At 34.2% G+C, this 17,280-nt stretch overlaps 1 protein-coding gene across 2 annotated transcripts; it reads left to right on the plus strand.

The window, feature by feature from the left end:
- Positions 1-2,966: 2,966 nt before the first annotated feature.
- LOC115954211 (ubiquitin carboxyl-terminal hydrolase 12) lies at positions 2,967-16,750 on the plus strand. Of its 2 annotated transcripts, none has more exons than XM_031072122.1 (32): positions 2,967-3,164; positions 3,455-3,521; positions 3,723-3,873; positions 3,986-4,143; positions 4,987-5,252; positions 5,345-5,563; positions 5,641-5,749; positions 5,845-5,960; positions 6,703-6,801; positions 7,145-7,254; positions 8,068-8,142; positions 8,367-8,445; positions 8,567-8,713; positions 8,820-8,900; positions 9,007-9,126; positions 9,394-9,516; positions 10,643-10,720; positions 10,862-10,950; positions 11,048-11,156; positions 11,278-11,346; positions 11,425-11,535; positions 13,811-13,866; positions 13,972-14,149; positions 14,240-14,341; positions 14,453-14,524; positions 14,757-14,822; positions 14,961-15,026; positions 15,233-15,319; positions 15,448-15,564; positions 15,722-15,796; positions 15,944-16,030; positions 16,285-16,750. In XM_031072122.1, the coding sequence occupies exons 1-32, from the start codon at positions 3,135-3,137 to the stop codon at positions 16,324-16,326; spliced, it is 3,354 nt and encodes a 1,117-aa protein (XP_030927982.1). In that variant the 5' UTR covers positions 2,967-3,134; the 3' UTR covers positions 16,327-16,750. The 2 variants fall into 2 exon arrangements, with proteins under 2 accessions (XP_030927982.1, XP_030927983.1); XM_031072123.1 differs by having other exon boundaries at positions 3,726-3,873.
- The last annotated feature ends 530 nt before the right edge of the window (positions 16,751-17,280 follow it).

The following is a 17,280-nucleotide window of genomic DNA, read 5'->3' on the forward strand; positions in this document are numbered from 1 at the left end:
CAAGTATCCAAGGGAAAGAATACCCTCCATCTAGGTGGAGGGCCAAGATTGAAGCAATGGAATTATAAAAAGGAAGAGGTCGTTCATGTACAATGATCAAATCTCGAGAAGAGAGAGAAAAGAAAGAACATAGTAAACAAGAGTGAGATCTGGTATTTTATTAAGTGTAAAGGCTCCTCAACCATTCTGAGAAAGAAGAAATAAAGAAAAACTTGTTTCATTACTAGCTGTCTATTATCATTCAAAGAAAATGGCCACGTTAGTATTTAGTGTGCTAATAGTGCATTTCGTCTGCTACGTAGGATATTTTCGTTAGCAAGATGACGGTAGGGACCGAAAAGGAACACTTTTTTCATTTTTGGGGACTAAAAATGATAAAATAAAAAAGTATGGACTAAAATGAGAATAGGGTCAAAATGTAGGGATGAAAAATGTATTTCCGCCTTACTCAATTACTACAAAGTATAATGTGAGCACTAGTTAATAGTCTGCATATATATATATATATATATATATATATATTAATATATAGAACTGAGAGAAAATCCAATTAGATTTCAAACTGAAATTCAATTAAAATTCAATTTTGCACCACATGTCCCATCTAATCTAAGTTTTTGAATTTTTGTGTCAAGTGAGTTAATTTAGTGTAAAAATTAGATTTCAATTGGAGTTTAATTGTGTCACATGTCCTATCTAATCTATATTTTTTAATTTTTGTACCAAGTGAGTTAAATTTAATATAGAAAACGAGGAATCCAATATAAATAAACCATAAAAAAAAACATAATCATATATCTAACTCTATATAAAATTAGAGATCGAGAGAGTTTGAATAATTTTATATTTATGAGTCATTTTTTGTGTAACAAAAAATAAATCAAATTTATAAATCATTTATGTAATATACCATAACTATGTACAGTCTGTTACTAACTAGGTAATCAAAATTAGATTTTGCTTTCATTAGTTTTCGATACAAATTAAATTGTTTAGATTTTTGCTGTTATATTTTTCCCTGGACTAATGAGCATATTTTTTTATATTGTTTTCTATTCAAATATTTTGTATGCGAAAATCTTGAACGTAAGTACGTAACAAAATGTAATTGAGATGCATGATCCCATGCATGTATCCCCATTCAAGTTAGGAGATACTATTTGACCAATTTATTCTTTTATTTTGTGTTGTATTTAGTAGTATTTCACTGACAATGACTGTGAATTGATATTGTATATGTAGTATTTTAATAATAATTTTTAAAATTATATACGTAATAGCAACGTAATGAGAACATAACTAATATAATGAAAATTGCAAAGAAAAACTATTTTTGGTACTTTCAAATGTTTTGGTTGAACTAATGTCCTATATATTTAATAACTCAAATCAATATCAATAGCACCACTATAATTCATCATTAAGTTACGTTCTAGTTATTATGATGTTTATGTATACATATGCAGTAACATTCACAATATATAGATTATAGAGTAGAACCCATGCATGGGCCCATCCGTATATCTCCAAGGCTAGGACTGAGCTGCGTAAACGAGGCCCAAACTTGGATTGAGCTGAAGTTTGCTTACAACAAATTATTTTACGCACTTTATTGGCCCAATCCACAGGTACCCCAACCAATGCCAATTCCCATTATCAGTTTATCAATGCTGCTACCTCAATCAAATCCACTTCAATAGAGTCATCATTGAGAAGACTACTACGAATATTGCACCATCACCATCGTCCTGTTCTGGGCTAGTGTATATCTTTCTTTTTCTTTGGTCATACTACCACATCATACCACTCCCACTATTCCCCACCCCTTTAACATACATACTATATCATTTTCTAGCCATCACCAACCCCCCCTCCAACACCTTCTCTTAAAATTCCATTGGGATAAATAAATTTATTTGTTTGCTAAAGACAAGGAATTTTAAGAAACAATGACCCTAGAGACAAGTCTCTTTGGGGAAAAAAAAAAAAAAAAAGAAGTCTCTTTGGAAAAATTCTAAGCTTCATGCATCATTCTATCGTTACATGAGATTTTTGAGGGGTTTTTTTGGATTGAGAGTGAATCTATTATGGTGTTTTTACAATTTTATCCATTTATTTTAAAATAAAATTTTATGATAGATATATATCATAAAAAGAATCTTAATTTGTTTTATAGTTTGGCACAAAGACCAACATATGATATCTCATAAAAAAAATTAGTACTAGAATTTTTTTTTTTTTTGAGGAAGTAGTACTAGTATTTTTGGCTTAATAAAAAGCAATTATTAAAGTCCATATTCCTCTCTTATTTTATTTATATTTATACCAAAACCGACCATATTCAAACTCAAAGCACAGTCACTAACCGAGCCCAAAAAACTTGTTTTCTACTAAACTACTAATTTTTTTTCCCCTAAAAGAAGTCTTCTTTTTATTGATTTTTAAAATTCAGAAAACTCCCCCTTGTAAAAACCATCTTAATCAATGATAATACAACATAGAATCCCACAAAATCCTCCTTAAGAGATTTATACAAATTATGGTTATTGATACGTAGTTTTATAGTGTCGGTTGATAGGAAGAGATCATTAACATTAAAAATACACAAAAAAAGGTGTTTGTACTACAAGGAAAATCATTTGCATAACAAAACAAAAAAATATCTAAAAACAAAAAGAAAAAGTAAAACCACAAAAAAGAACAAATTTTGGTAGTAATAGAAGACTAGCAGTCTAGCAGCATATGGATTATACAGTCAATAAATAGTGTCCCATCAACCAAAAAAATAAAAAAATAGTGTACACGCACGTGACCCTGAAAGGCTACCACGTCACGAAATCTGACTACGTGTCATAATTTCACTGGTCATTGACCATCGTCCCGGACACAGACTAACCACACGCCAAAAATTTCGAACACCCAAAAACACCCTCGGGTTTCCCTGAAAAACCACAACTCTACCCTTTCCAAAACTCCCAAGGCCTTTTCTCTCTCTCCCTCTCTCTCTCTCTCGGCACAGTCCCTCTTCTCTTCGCTAAGCCTGCTTGGCTTTTATATTTTTCTCTCTTCTCATCACTCAATCACTCACTCACTATCTCAGATTCATCGATCCAACGGTCCAGGTTTCTCCACCAATGACCATGATGACTCCGCCGCCGTTAGATGTACATACCAACTCTCTTTCTCTGTCTCTGTCTCTGTATCTCTTTCCCCTATATATATTTAGCATTTATCGGAGTCACTGGTTTTTGGCTCAATTTTGATATCCTAGGGTTTCTGGTTCGATTCAGAGGCATCGAAATGGCTTCGATTTTTATTTTTTTTGGAATTTCACTTCGTTGAAGTTTGGTTTGCTAGGGTTTTGATTGATTCGCTAGAGTTGGGAGTTAGGTTTTAGGTTAGGTTAGGTTTTTGGCTGATCAGAGCTCTGATTTGCGTATTTTTGTGTATGTAGCAAGAGGAAGACGAGATGCTCGTGCCGCATTCAGATGTAGTAGTCGAAGGCCCTCAGCCAATGGAAGGTTTTTTCTCTCACTCTCACATTCATTCAAACCCTAAATTTCCATCAAAATCTGATTTGATCCAGAATTTGTGGTTTCTCTATGAGTTTCATTAATTCAGTGTGGCAGAGTTTCTAATTTGATCGGTTATGAAGTTAGGGTTTTGGATTTTTTTTTTCTTTTTTTGGTGGATTTGAATTTTTATTTGTATTGATTTGATAGTAGTGGCGCAAGCGGAGCCAGCTAGTACGGTGGAGAATCAGCAAGTGGAGGATCCACCGTCTATGAAATTCACGTGGACAATTGATAATTTCACTAGGTTGAATACCAAGAAGCACTATTCCGAGGTTTTTGTCGTTGGTAGCTATAAATGGTATTTGAATTTGAATTTTTGTTGTTGTTAAAGTTATGTACACATTGGTAGCGTGCTTTTAATTCACGTGTTATGATCTGTATTGGACGTGCTATTGTTGTGTTTTTATCAGGAGGATACTTGTTTTTCCCAAAGGGAACAATGTGGATCATTTGTCAATGTATTTGGATGTCGCTGATTCGTCCACATTGCCTTATGGCTGGAGTAGATACGCGCAATTCAGCCTGGCTGTGGTTAATCAGGTTCACAGCAAGTACTCGATACGAAAGGGTGTGTTCTTTACTGTTGTTATTGTCCTTTCCTTCTGTTCAGGCTTGTGTGTTTTGTCATTTTGTCATTTAAGGCAAAGGGTTTTTTGTCTGATGGAATTTGTGATCTCTCTTATCAGTGTCATGTTGCGTTGTCAAATAATTATCGATCATTATGAATGTATTTAATGTACAATTTCTTGTTCTATAATTTTGTTAGTATGCCATGTTGTTGATATTAATAGTTCCTGCAATTTATTGTTGGAACATATAACAGTAAAAATTATGCTGTTTTTCTTTCAGCTTAAGCTTTTAGAGAAACTTGCAAAAATATTAATATGGTATTAAAACTAACCATATTGGGTTCAAGACCCATGTTTTCTGATAATCCGGAAATACATCCACGTGTACAGTCTATGAAATGAGCAGCTATATACGTGTGCGCTCACATGGATGGCTCATGCTACAGGAGCTGCACATGATTTATTTATTTAGGGAGGGGGGGGGGTGTTATAGGAACATATAAATAACTAAATGATTTTGCTCTCTATCAGCTTAAGCTTTTAGCTAGTTAATACATTTGTGTCCTTTTCTTTTTCTGTGCACTTTTTCATTTTTCAAGCTTAAGTGAGTTAGTGTAACCAAGAAAAGCTCTTCCTCAAAATTAATCCAATTGCCTGGTAGATTGAATATTAAGGTTTTAATTTTTTAATTTTTATAATATTAAAACATGGCCATAGTTTTAGACCTTCATACCTATATATATATATATATATATATATATAATGGCCATAATTTAGACCTTCATACCTATCTACAAAAAAAAATGGCCATAATTTTAGACCTTCATGTTTGTATTTTGCAGACACACAACATCAGTTCAATGCAAGAGAGAGTGATTGGGGTTTCACATCATTCATGCCTCTCAGTGATCTTTATGACCCTGCTAGAGGGTACCTTGTCAATGATGCATGTGTCATTGAAGCTGAGGTTGCTGTTCGCAAGGTTTTGGATTACTGGTCTTATGACTCAAAGAAGGAGACTGGTTATGTTGGACTTAAGAACCAAGGAGCAACATGTTACATGAACTCTCTTCTTCAAACTCTCTACCATATTCCTTACTTTAGAAAGGTCAAAATGTGTTTCATGTTTCCCTAAGTCACTGTGAATTATGTCGATATTATATAGATGGAAATACCTTATTTTTGGAATGTTGACATCAGGCTGTGTACCATATGCCAACAACTGAAAATGACATGCCCTCAGGAAGCATTCCTTTGGCGTTACAGAGCTTATTCTATAAGCTTCAATATAATGACAGCAGTGTTGCAACTAAAGAATTGACCAAGTCTTTTGGATGGGATACATATGATTCTTTCATGCAACATGATGTGCAAGAACTTAATAGAGTTCTGTGTGAAAAGCTTGAAGACAAAATGAAGGTATATGAGGTTTAGCAAATTCTGCCATAAACATTTATGTTTGTTTCGCTCTTTTAATCCTTGCCCTGTTGGTCCAGGGGACTGTTGTGGAGGGGACAATACAGCAATTATTTGAAGGACACCACATGAATTACATTGAATGCATCAATGTGGACTACAAATCTACAAGAAAAGAATCATTTTATGGTATTTACTCTTGGTGCAAGTTTGAATTGTCTGGGGTTTTGAGAAATCATTTTTAGTTGCAGTGCATGATATCAAAACTTATATTTACTTTGCAGACCTCCAACTTGATGTCAAAGGCTGTCGGGATGTTTATGCTTCTTTTGACAAATATGTGGAAGTTGAACGACTTGAGGGCGATAATAAATACCATGCTGAAGAACATGGTCTGCAGGTGAGTTACTGTTATTTGATGGGGAACCAAATGTATGAAATTTGGGTAACCACAACCTAAATATGTTGAGATGATTCATACTTTCAATTTCTAAGGCACATATAGGAGCTCTTTTGGGAGGATCATGATAGGCCAGCAAAACCATTCTTATATTGTGCTGGCACTTTGAAGCAAACCATTTGAATCTAGGTTAAAGTGGTAAAATTAAAGCAATTGTTATGATTGTAAACAGATTCCTATTATCATAGATAATTCTAAGTTTAAGTGAAGTGATTTGTATTCGTGCTCAGGCTGCATGCACCTGGACTGATGCTCTCTTTCATTTCACATGAAATATATACTACTACAACAACAACAACCAAGCCTTAGTCCCAAAATTTGGGGTTTACTTTGGACACTCCAAGGACTTATCAGGGTTCACATGAAATCTATATAATTTAAAATTGACCTAGAGGCAAATGAGTTTGTTTATGGTGTTGAGAGAGTACTTTTGGAAGCACAAAGAAAGGCAATATAAATTCTCTCCAAGAGTAATATATACATAGAAATTGCATGGGGTTTAATTGAACAAATGGAGTTTGGGTGGATATAATTTTGTACTTCCTCACTTGTTGTGGTACTTAGTCAGCATAATTCCCATAGAATAGTTTCCCAAGCCATCATTTATGTAGAGTTTTTTCTTGTTTAGTAATGAACTTTTTAAATATTTTTCTCTAGGATTTCTGATTAATGCTGATTTCAGGATGCAAAGAAGGGTGTCTTGTTTATTGACTTTCCCCCAGTTCTTCAACTTCAGCTAAAGCGATTTGAATATGATTTCATGCGGGACACTATGGTTAAGGTCAGTTTCAGAAACTGATTTTACTGCTTCTTCTTGGTTTGTGCTTGCACTCCTGTCCATCTATTCACAAATTGCAGCTATCAACTTTGCCCTGTGTATAAATCTTCATTATGGGTCTGCATTAAAGATAGGTCCCTTATGGTCAGTAGTATTGTTAGTTTTTAATTTAAATAAGAAGCACTCACCGTGTGCTTTCTTTCCCTAATGGGTTGAACTTGTTTAGGTATGCTCAATGCTGGTAGTCTGTCTTTCAGTGGTTAAATAATTAGTCTTATATAGCATTCAACCTTTTTTGGTGGTTAATATTTCCTTTTTTATTTACTGGATGCTTTTGGTTTTGCAGATAAATGACCGCTATGAATTTCCTCTTGAACTTGACCTTGATAGGGAGAATGGAAAATATCTGTCACCTGAAGCAGATAGGAGTGTCCGCAACCTTTACACACTTCACAGGTTTTAGTCATTTCTTTTGACTTACAAATTTGTTGTTTTCAAGAAGTTTGTATGATGTATGCCAATGACTTCATTGACCAACTTGCTGAAATGTTGTTTTTTCATTTGATCGGTGTTGGCTAGATGAATGTTTTCTGGCATGTCTGCATTCTGTTGACTTCTTGTGATTTGGATAAGGCTTGCTTCTTTTAAATTTTTATTTCCCTTTTATTAAATTTTTTTTTTTTTTTTTATAACATTTCATGTCTAAAGCGTCAATGAGCTAATTGGGTTAACCACAGGTCTAAAGCATCCAAGTGATGGTCGTGCTTAGTTATACCGTACTGTTAATTCAACTCAATTCAATTATGTTCTATTCTAATATTAAATTGGGTTGGCTTTATGGATCCTTATCAACTAATGTCTGTAACTTCCCAGTTTAGCATTATCCTTCTTCACTATTTGTATCCATATTAGTTTTAGCCTCCTTTTACCTATTTTGCTCCATCAACTTGGATTCATTCTCTCCTACCATGCATTAATCAATTCATTTGCACATGACCGTGCTATGCTATACTTTCACAGGACATATTCATTATTTGTGTGAGGCTTTGAATCTCCTTTGTTGAAATTATTAAGGCAAAGCCTGATTCCATTTTCTTGTTGAGTGATACATAACTGAGTGTCAATAATCAATCTCAAATTTTCCCTATATTGATTGTTAATTAGAAGCTATTGCTCATGTCTGCTTTTGCATCTGATAATTTAACTGGTATGGATTATATACTCTTTTGATTTGCTTGCATCTTCATGTGTTCAATTCTTCTATTGCAGTGTTTTGGTCCATAGTGGTGGGGTGCATGGTGGACATTATTATGCTTTTATCAGGCCAACCCTCTCAGATCAGTGGTATGCATTCTTTAAGGAATCCATTTTCTTGCAGTCAAATTGTAATGTAATGGATTACCGTGCATGCATAAGTATTTGTAAAAAATTTCATTGAATTTTCAGTTTTTGCCTAAACAATTTGCATGCAAAATGTTAGTGCATGTTCATTTGTTTTGTTTGTACGTGATTTTAATGTACAATAGTAAGAGCCTTAAATTTGTGGTGACAATATTTTGTCCTTTTAGGTTCAAATTTGATGATGAGCGGGTGACAAAGGAGGATGTGAAGAGGGCATTGGAAGAGCAGTATGGCGGTGAGGAAGAGGTATTCCTTTTTTTCCCCTCTATAAATATTTCTAAATGCTCTGTTTTTTTTTTTTTTTAATTTTTTTTATAATATTCTCATCTTTTTTTCAACTGACATTGTCTTTTATCATGTTGATCAGTTGCCACCGACCAATCCTGGCTTCAATAACACTCCCTTCAAATTTACAAAATACTCAAACGCTTACATGCTTGTATACATACGTGATAGTGATAAGGACAAAATAATATGTAATGTTGATGAGAAGGATATAGCCGAACATCTAAGGGTAAATGCTTAGTTTTATTTGTTCATGATTTAAATGATATCACTCCATTCCGAGAGCATCCAACTGCATGTGTGGATCTAAACTGGCTTACAATGTCTCATTTCAGATTAGGTTGAAGAAAGAACAAGAAGAGAAGGAGAACAAGAAAAAATATAAAGCACAGGCCCACTTGTATACTATCATAAAGGTTTTCTTACCTTTCTGTTCTTGTTTTAAGCTAATTGTTTTACAATGACTAGCTTAGGTGTCTCTTTCTGAATCTCATGACTTATGCTATTAATTAATGAATCCAGGTTGCACGAGATGAGGACCTTGCAGAACAGATTGGAAGGGATATATATTTTGACCTTGTGGATCATGAAAAAGTTCGTAATTTCCGTATTCAGAAACAGACACCCTTTAATGTTTTCAAGGTACTATAGATGTTTCTACTTTGAATCTGATTAGAAAATGGTTGAAATTTATTGTTTAAGGCAATTATTCTGTTCATCTTTCTCCAAGCTTTTGTGCATTCTCTTTGTTCTTAATTATTTGACAATTGCGTTTTTTACAGGGGGAATTGGTATTTTTAAATTTAGTGAATTCTGCATTTTGTTGTTGCTTATTTGCCACTGTGCTGTACTTTTGTCACGAAACTTAGTGTTTATTTTCTCATTTTCTAATTTTGAGGTGATTTCCAGGAGGACGTTGCCAAAGAGCTTGGCATACCAGTGCAATTTCAGCGATTTTGGATTTGGGCAAAGAGACAAAACCATACTTATCGTCCCAATAGACCATTGTTACCTCAGGAGGAATCACAATCTGTAAGTGCATCTTGCTTTGCTTCTTGTGCTGTGTTTTCCTTTCTAATAGTTATAACTTATAAGGGCATAGGTACTTAATATGGCTTGCCATTCTTGTTAGTTATTTAGTACCTATGGCTGTTCCATATTGACATGGGATCTAAATCTAATAAGATATTTCTACTATTAAGTTATGTGGTGTATTTGGAAGGACCAAAATGCTATGAATTGTGTGGGACGTGAAGATTCTGTTGTGGAACTGAAGCTTCAATTTTTTGTCGCATGATTGGATGGCTGCTACTAGTTTTTTTTTTTCCTAATTTGTTGGAGTTTTTGACCTCTTAGATTTTAGAGGTTAGATTCATTTTAGGTGTGTTTTTTTGTATACCTCCCACGTTTTAGGGTTGTGCCCCTTTTTATATATATAAAAAAAGGTTGTGCCCCTTTCTGCATATTTCTTAATGTCATTTGAAAAAAGTTGGATGCTGGAAGATCAACAATGGTAGAGGTGAAATCATTCTGTAAAACCATCTCAAGTGTGCAAAACAACTTTCTCAGACTGCCATTTTATTTTTTGATGTTTTGAGGGGGATTGTATCTATCATGTGTATCCATGAAAAGATTCATTGTGTGCAGTAATTATGTTAACTCTTGGTGGGGTTTTATCAATTTTTGGTTAATTCCTTGGTTGTGTTTATCCTCTCTCTGTCCGGAAGTTTTTTTTGTTTTTGTTTTTTCCTTTCTTTCTTTCTTTTCTTAAATTTTTTAATTTATATGTTCGAACGCTATAAAAACTCTTAATATTTGTGATTAATAAATAAGTTTTTTTTAAAAAAAATTTCTTTTTTCTGTGAGTATGTCTGAATTTTGTTCAGTTAATATATTATAAATGCATCTAAATTTGATTTAATTATGGGTGGCACATAAACACACACATACATCTGACACTTCTAGTTTATGTTTAGATTAATCCTCTCTCAATTAACCACCATGTCCTCAGTGTTCTGGTCAAGGGTTATGCTGGATTCTTGTATTCTGTCATGACTCATCATATGCTCAATACTATGTAAAAAGTGCATGTTTTTATGTCTGCATAACTGGGTAAATTTGTATTGTGATGCTAATGATAACCATTTGCTGGTTGTAGGTTGGACAATTGAGGGAGGTTTCAAATAAGACACATAATGCGGAACTAAAGTTGTTTTTGGAAGTGGAGCTTGGTCTGGTAATGCTGTTTTTATGATACAGGCAGATTACTCTGTAATTGTTTACCTGTGTATTTGAACAGCCATTGAAATTACAATGCTAGGGTAAATATTACAAATAATTCTTCTACACTTTTACTAATTCAAATATGGTATTTCAGGATCTACGTCCTATTCCTCCTCCTGAAAAAACTAAAGAAGACATTCTTCTTTTCTTCAAGTTTTATGACCCTGAGAAAGGAGAACTACGGTATATAGTGATTTCTTCCTTTTTACTGTGTTTTTTTATTGTTTGGGAGTTTATTCTTTTTATGCTTTGTAACACCAAATTTCTTTCATGGTGCCAGATATGTTGGTAGGTTCTTTGTGAAGAGTTCTGGTAAGCCCATAGAAATTCTAGAAAAACTTAACCAAATGGCTGGCTTTGCCCCTGATGAGGAGATAGAGCTTTACGAGGTTTGTGTCCCAAAAAAATTATTTGTTCAGCATGTTTCATCCCTTTTTTTTGTGCTCTATGGCTAATCATGTTGTTCAAATTAAAATTATTAGTCAATATATTTTATAAATTGTGGTTCAGGAAATAAAGTTTGACCCTTGTGTCATGTGCGAGCACCTTGATAAGAGGACCTCATTTCGATTAAGTCAGGTAGACCGCATGTCTGGATATATATATTGTAAAATGGCATTTGGAGTAGTAATTTACCTTTTGTTACTTTTTTTCTAGATTGAAGATGGGGACATTATTTGCTTCCAGAAATCTGCTCCACTTGAAAGTGAAGAAGAATGCCGATACCCAGATGTTCCATCATTTTTGGAATATGTGCATAATCGCCAGGTCAATCTGCCAAAAATTTTAAAACTTGATTACTGATATTTATAAAGTTTGTTAGCTTCTTGTAGTTTCTAGGACATTGTGATGCAGCAATGGAAGAAAGGTCAAGTTGTTGTCAGTTTTGGCAACTTAGAGCTTTCATTTGTGGAGCTTTCATGCGATGTCCAAATGAAGGAAGATGTACATGGGTTTGACTTTTGGAGGTCATATCACCAGTGTCTTAGGGTTAAAACATGTACATTTATTAATATTAGTCATTAGTTTAAGAGTTATGATTTTTTTTATGTGCAGGGGTAGAATCGGGATTTATTTTGTTTTTCTTGTCAAGTTTAGAGTTTTCTAGGGCTTTCTAGTAGTCATATGTGTTATTTCTTGGGTCCTACCTCTAGTTGAACAAGAGTCAATGGCTATAAGTACCTTTGTAATCTTCATATTTTGATTAATAGATATCGAGTATTTTGGTTATTGAAGGCATGTGTTCCCTTGTTTTATTCTTCTCTTTTTCCCTTTTTTTCTTTGGCTCTCTTCCTCTGTTACTGTTCATGTTCATTGTTCACTGCCCTCTGTCAGATTATTATCTTCTTTGCAACTCTTCACAAGCCTATAACCAATTAAATCCCTATCCCTTAAACTTTAAAACCCTACATATTATTCCTAACTATTAATTGTCATTAGCCTTTCAAATCATAAAATCTATTCCTGCTGTTGTCAAGACTTCCAACAAACATAATTTATAGAATGTTGCAAATTTTAACCATCAAAATCATGTGCATTTCTAAATATAAATAATCTTTCAATCATAAATCCCTTCTTATGGAATCATATGCATCCATCATAGGAGCAATTGTAGGCAGTTTTCCTAATTTGTCCCATGACAATTTGGTATGATACAAGCAAGGCTCTCTTACTCTAATCCTTAAACCCTATGTTTGGATTGAGGGAGAGTAGAGGAGAGTTGGCTAGAATTTCCAGCCACCTTCCCCTATACTCTCCCTCCATCCAAATATACCAAAATTCTCCCTAGGAACACCAGGCTTTCAAACAAGAAATATTTGATCAAAATATGAGGTCTATGAATAGAAGGCAAATCTTACTGCTTAATTGATCTGGACCACCCCTCCATGGCTCCATCTAGGGATAACAATAAACCAGCTAAATAAAAGAAAGTAAAGGTAGGATAATATAAATACAGTAGCCATGCTGTAGTCCCGACTTTTTATATCCAAAAGTAAATAACCTAAATTACATCCAATAACATGCTTGTTGTAAAAATAAGCTGTCCTTGTTGATGTGCAGAGAATTATCGATCCAATTTGAATTTGCCTATGTATGTCATTTGTTATATGTTAAAACAAAAGTATATGATAAAATCAATATAATTCCTTAAAAGTATCAATGATTCAATTGCTGTTAGGTATTTTGTCTTTTAGAGCCATTGACAAGGGAATTTCAGCTGGTCTATAAGGATGTAGTTACTCTTTTAGGGGAAAAAAATGTTGTTAATACTATTTAGTGAGAATAGAAGTTTATTCAACTATCATGCAGTTTAGGTGGAACTGGATGAAGCATTACTGTTTGGCCTCCCTGCCATGGTCATCCTTGCTGGAATCTAGCAGATAAATGTTAGAAATGGTAGTCTGGATGAACTAGATTTTGTATTTTTATTGTGGATCCCATATTGTTAAAGATCCATATATCCTTAATGGGCTAGAAGATTTGTTGTAAGAGTAGCAATTCTGCTATAATTTTTTTTTTTTGAGAAATAAGGACTTTGTTGAAGGAAAATAGGTATACAGGGTTGTATCGAATTAATGTAAAGTTCAAAAGAACAAGAAAATCTGAAAGGAAGATGATAGTTTCTGGATTATGCATAAGGCAAAGCATAGCAGTACTTAAACCTTACTACAGTTTTGATTACTGGACCCCCCTTTCCAGCATGCAATCATTTCAAGTCTTAGTCATCACTTTATAAACCAAAAAAAAAAAAGAAAAAGAAAAAAAAAGGAAAGAGAAGAAAGCACTTGTGACCATTAATCTTTTGTCACTGTACAGTGCAATTAATATGCATCTTCTTTCCAGTCCTCTGGTTTTTGTAGATCTCAAATCAGTAAACATGCTATGGTCGTTTATTGAAATATTTGTAATTGTTTGCTAGGCATGGTTGTGACCCCCTTGTCCACTTAGATATTTAAGTGGTCCTGTCAAATGTAAATTTTGAAATATTTTGTAATTATGCCAAGGCATCAATTTTACGTCTTTATGATGTGATGCTTAATAGGTTGTTCGTTTTCGATCTTTGGAGAGACCGAAGGAGGATGATTTTTGTCTAGAGTTGTAAGTATTTCCATCTGATACAATTATTCTGTGCAGTAGGAGCATCATCACTGGTGTTATTTGATTTTATTACCCTTTTTTTTTTTCTTTTTTCTTTTTTTCTAGGTCGAAGGTACACAGTTATGATGATGTTGTGGAGAGAGTGGCTCGGCGAATTGGTTTGGATGATCCATCAAAAATAAGACTCACATCTCACAACTGCTACTCTCAGCAACCTAAGCCCCAACCTATTAAATATCGGGGATATGATCATTTATCAGATATGCTAGTCCATTACAATCAGGTGTGGTGTCTGTCACGTGGCTTGAGTTCTTGAAATGTTCTTTTACTCTTATTGGTGGGTGTAAATTATTCTTGTTTTTCCATTTTGCAGACCTCAGATATATTGTACTATGAAGTCTTGGACATCCCCCTGCCTGAATTGCAAGGTCTTAAAAATCTGAAAGTTGCTTTTCATCATGCTACAAAGGATGAAGTGCGTCTGAAATCTATAACTATCACCACTTTGTTGTATATGTGTGTGTGTGTTCATGGATCATGCTTATATATCTGATTCTCCTTGTAATCTTTTTTAAATTGTTTTCAGGTGGTAATACACAACATCAGATTGCCTAAACAGAGCACTGTTGGAGATGTGATTAATGTATTAAAAACGAAGGTAAGTTTTTGCCATAACTGATGAATTCATGCTTTGTGTTTATTCTTTTAAGGTTCTTTTCCCTCTTTCTATTTTAGTAAAAAGAGTCTCAAGGAAAGTATTATTCATAAGTGGCAGATTTGCAATTTGCACCCTTCAATTATATATTGCAATTTATGTCTTCATGTTCCTATGTCAAATCTTTTCTAGTTCCAATATGATTAATCTTCTCCTCAATTGTCACTTGAAACAGGTAGAGTTGTCTCATCCAAATGCTGAACTTAGACTACTTGAGGTTTTCTATCACAAGATCTATAAGGTAATGACTATCATCATTTCATTGTTGAATTAGGCAGCATGTGTTGCCGTATCTGAAACGTCTTCATTCACTAAAATATTAATGTCAGTTATGTTGTACACTGTATGTGCCCATTACTTTTCTCTCTGCTGCTTGCAGATCTTTCCACCCCATGAAAAAATTGAGAATATAAATGACCAATACTGGACATTGCGTGCAGAGGAGGCAAGTTTTATCTAAGTTCTATTTTTGGAATGTACTCATTAGTTTTTATCTATTTATTATGTTTTACCTATTCCCTCTTATTTGGGGGAACAGTTGATAGATTCTCTGCTAGTTGAACAGTTAGGGTTTTGGTTCTTAATATTCAGCATACATAGTTGCCAGTGGTTTAGAATTGAGGCTGATCATGTTTACTTATTGAATTTCAGATTCCAGAAGAGGAGAAAAACCTTGGGCCCCATGATCGTTTGATTCACGTTTATCACTTCACGAAAGAGACTGCACAAAACCAAATGGTATTGCAATTCAGATAATTGGTTCAGATCCCTATTACATTTTTCAAGCTGTTTTATTATTTAAGTAAAAAATGGCAATTGGTTGCATGGAAAATTTCAAGGATCTTATTTTATGTTTCTTGCAACAGCAAGTACAAAATTTTGGGGAACCCTTTTTCTTGGTCATACATGAAGGTGAGACTTTAGAGGAAGTTAAAGTGCGTGTCCAGAAGAAATTGCAGGTTCCAGATGAGGAGTTTTCAAAGGTACTGATTTTATGCTGCTTGGAAGCTTGCAAATTTGTATAGCATATTAATATCATTGAAACTTGGTATTGCTTTCTTTCTATACCATAGTTACATATCTAGCTGAAAACTGATCCTTTGTTATTATTATTTGCTTTTGATCCTTTTGGTTGTTCAGTGGAAGTTTGCCTTTTTGTCAATGGGTCGCCCAGAGTACCTGCAAGACTCTGACATTGTATCTAACCGTTTTCAGGTGCGTCTATGTTTACTTGTAAACACTAGGTGATGAGCACCAGTGCAACTGTTTTTTATTGGTCTTGTTTTGGCTCAGCATTTAAATTGATTGTTTTGATTTATTTATTTATTTTAACAAGTGAATGTGTTAATATGTTTTCCTCAGAGAAGAGATGTTTATGGTGCTTGGGAGCAGTACCTTGGATTGGAGCATTCTGATAATACCCCAAAGAGGGCTTATGCAGTACACCAGGTAAGATGCCTCTGTACTGAAGTTCGTACATGGTGTCACCTTTGTAGAATTTGCACCACTAACAAAAGTCAATGCTGAACTATTTAGTAAAAACTGCTTTTGATATGGTCCACTTATGTGTTGCAAGCCATTTGGTTCACTTACCATTGCATCTTTTACTGAAAAGCTTAGAGCCTTGTGCTTATGCTAGACTATGGTCGGGTTCACATGGAGATCTCTATATCTCATCACTAATTTGCCTCAAAATTTTGCAGAACCGTCACACGTTTGAGAAGCCAGTTAAAATATACAACTAGGTTAGAGCTGATGATCCTTCACCAGCACATTAGCTATACTGAGTGTCCTTCAATGTCTCACCTTGGTTACGTGGAAATGGAGGGATCAGAACAAGTTCTTCGGTTGAAGGATACAAGTGAAGCTCACATTGAGTTCCGTAAGATTTGATTATTGATTTTTAGGCTGTATTATTCTTTCTCCGATGTGGGTGGCGAAGGGGAGAGGTTTTCCCTTGATTTAGTGTATTTATAATGTTAAACGCACCCTGCTTTTGCTCTGCCCTTCTCTCTTTTTCTTAATTAATTAAGTTAACCTCTTTGGTTTGAGGTTGGTGGCTTTTCCACATACAGCTCCAGTGTAACTTAGCAGTACATAAGAAGATTTTGACAAAGGGGGATATGTATATTGCGTACAGTTGGCTTTATTTGATTTTTTTTTTCATTAGCCGTTTTTCTTCTTCCCTTACTGGTTTTTTATTTTACCGCTTTTTTTGTTGGGGATGGGTTTGTAAAATCGTTGGTTAAATCCTCCAGTATGGCCGTAGGAATGTGTAAAATAAATATACTGATAATCAATCGTCCTCCATTTGATCTATAAATTCTCGAATCCCTTTTATTTTCGAACACATATTGTGTCCACTTCTTTTAATCCATTAGACTATAATTACTATTAAGAGAATACAACTCTCTTAGTTTTCTCTTTTCTTTTCTCTTAAAAATACGTCTCCACAACTCTGCATACAACTCAGCCTCTTCTAAAAACGAAAAACCAGGGATTATCAGAGTTAAAAAAAAATGCGAGACAAATTAAACTCCCACGTTCTAAAAATTTGGACAATGTTAAGGTCTTTGTCCAAAGCCTTTCTGTCTGCAGAGAAACTTCTTCTGGTTTTATAAGCTACAATGGAATTTTAACTTAATTGTTCACATTAACTAGTTTTTTCTGTAGGCAGAATTCAAACCCCTGAGCTAGTG

This window comes from Quercus lobata, chromosome 7 (genome assembly GCF_001633185.2).
Source record: "Quercus lobata isolate SW786 chromosome 7, ValleyOak3.0 Primary Assembly, whole genome shotgun sequence".
Taxonomy (NCBI): domain Eukaryota; kingdom Viridiplantae; phylum Streptophyta; class Magnoliopsida; order Fagales; family Fagaceae; genus Quercus; species Quercus lobata.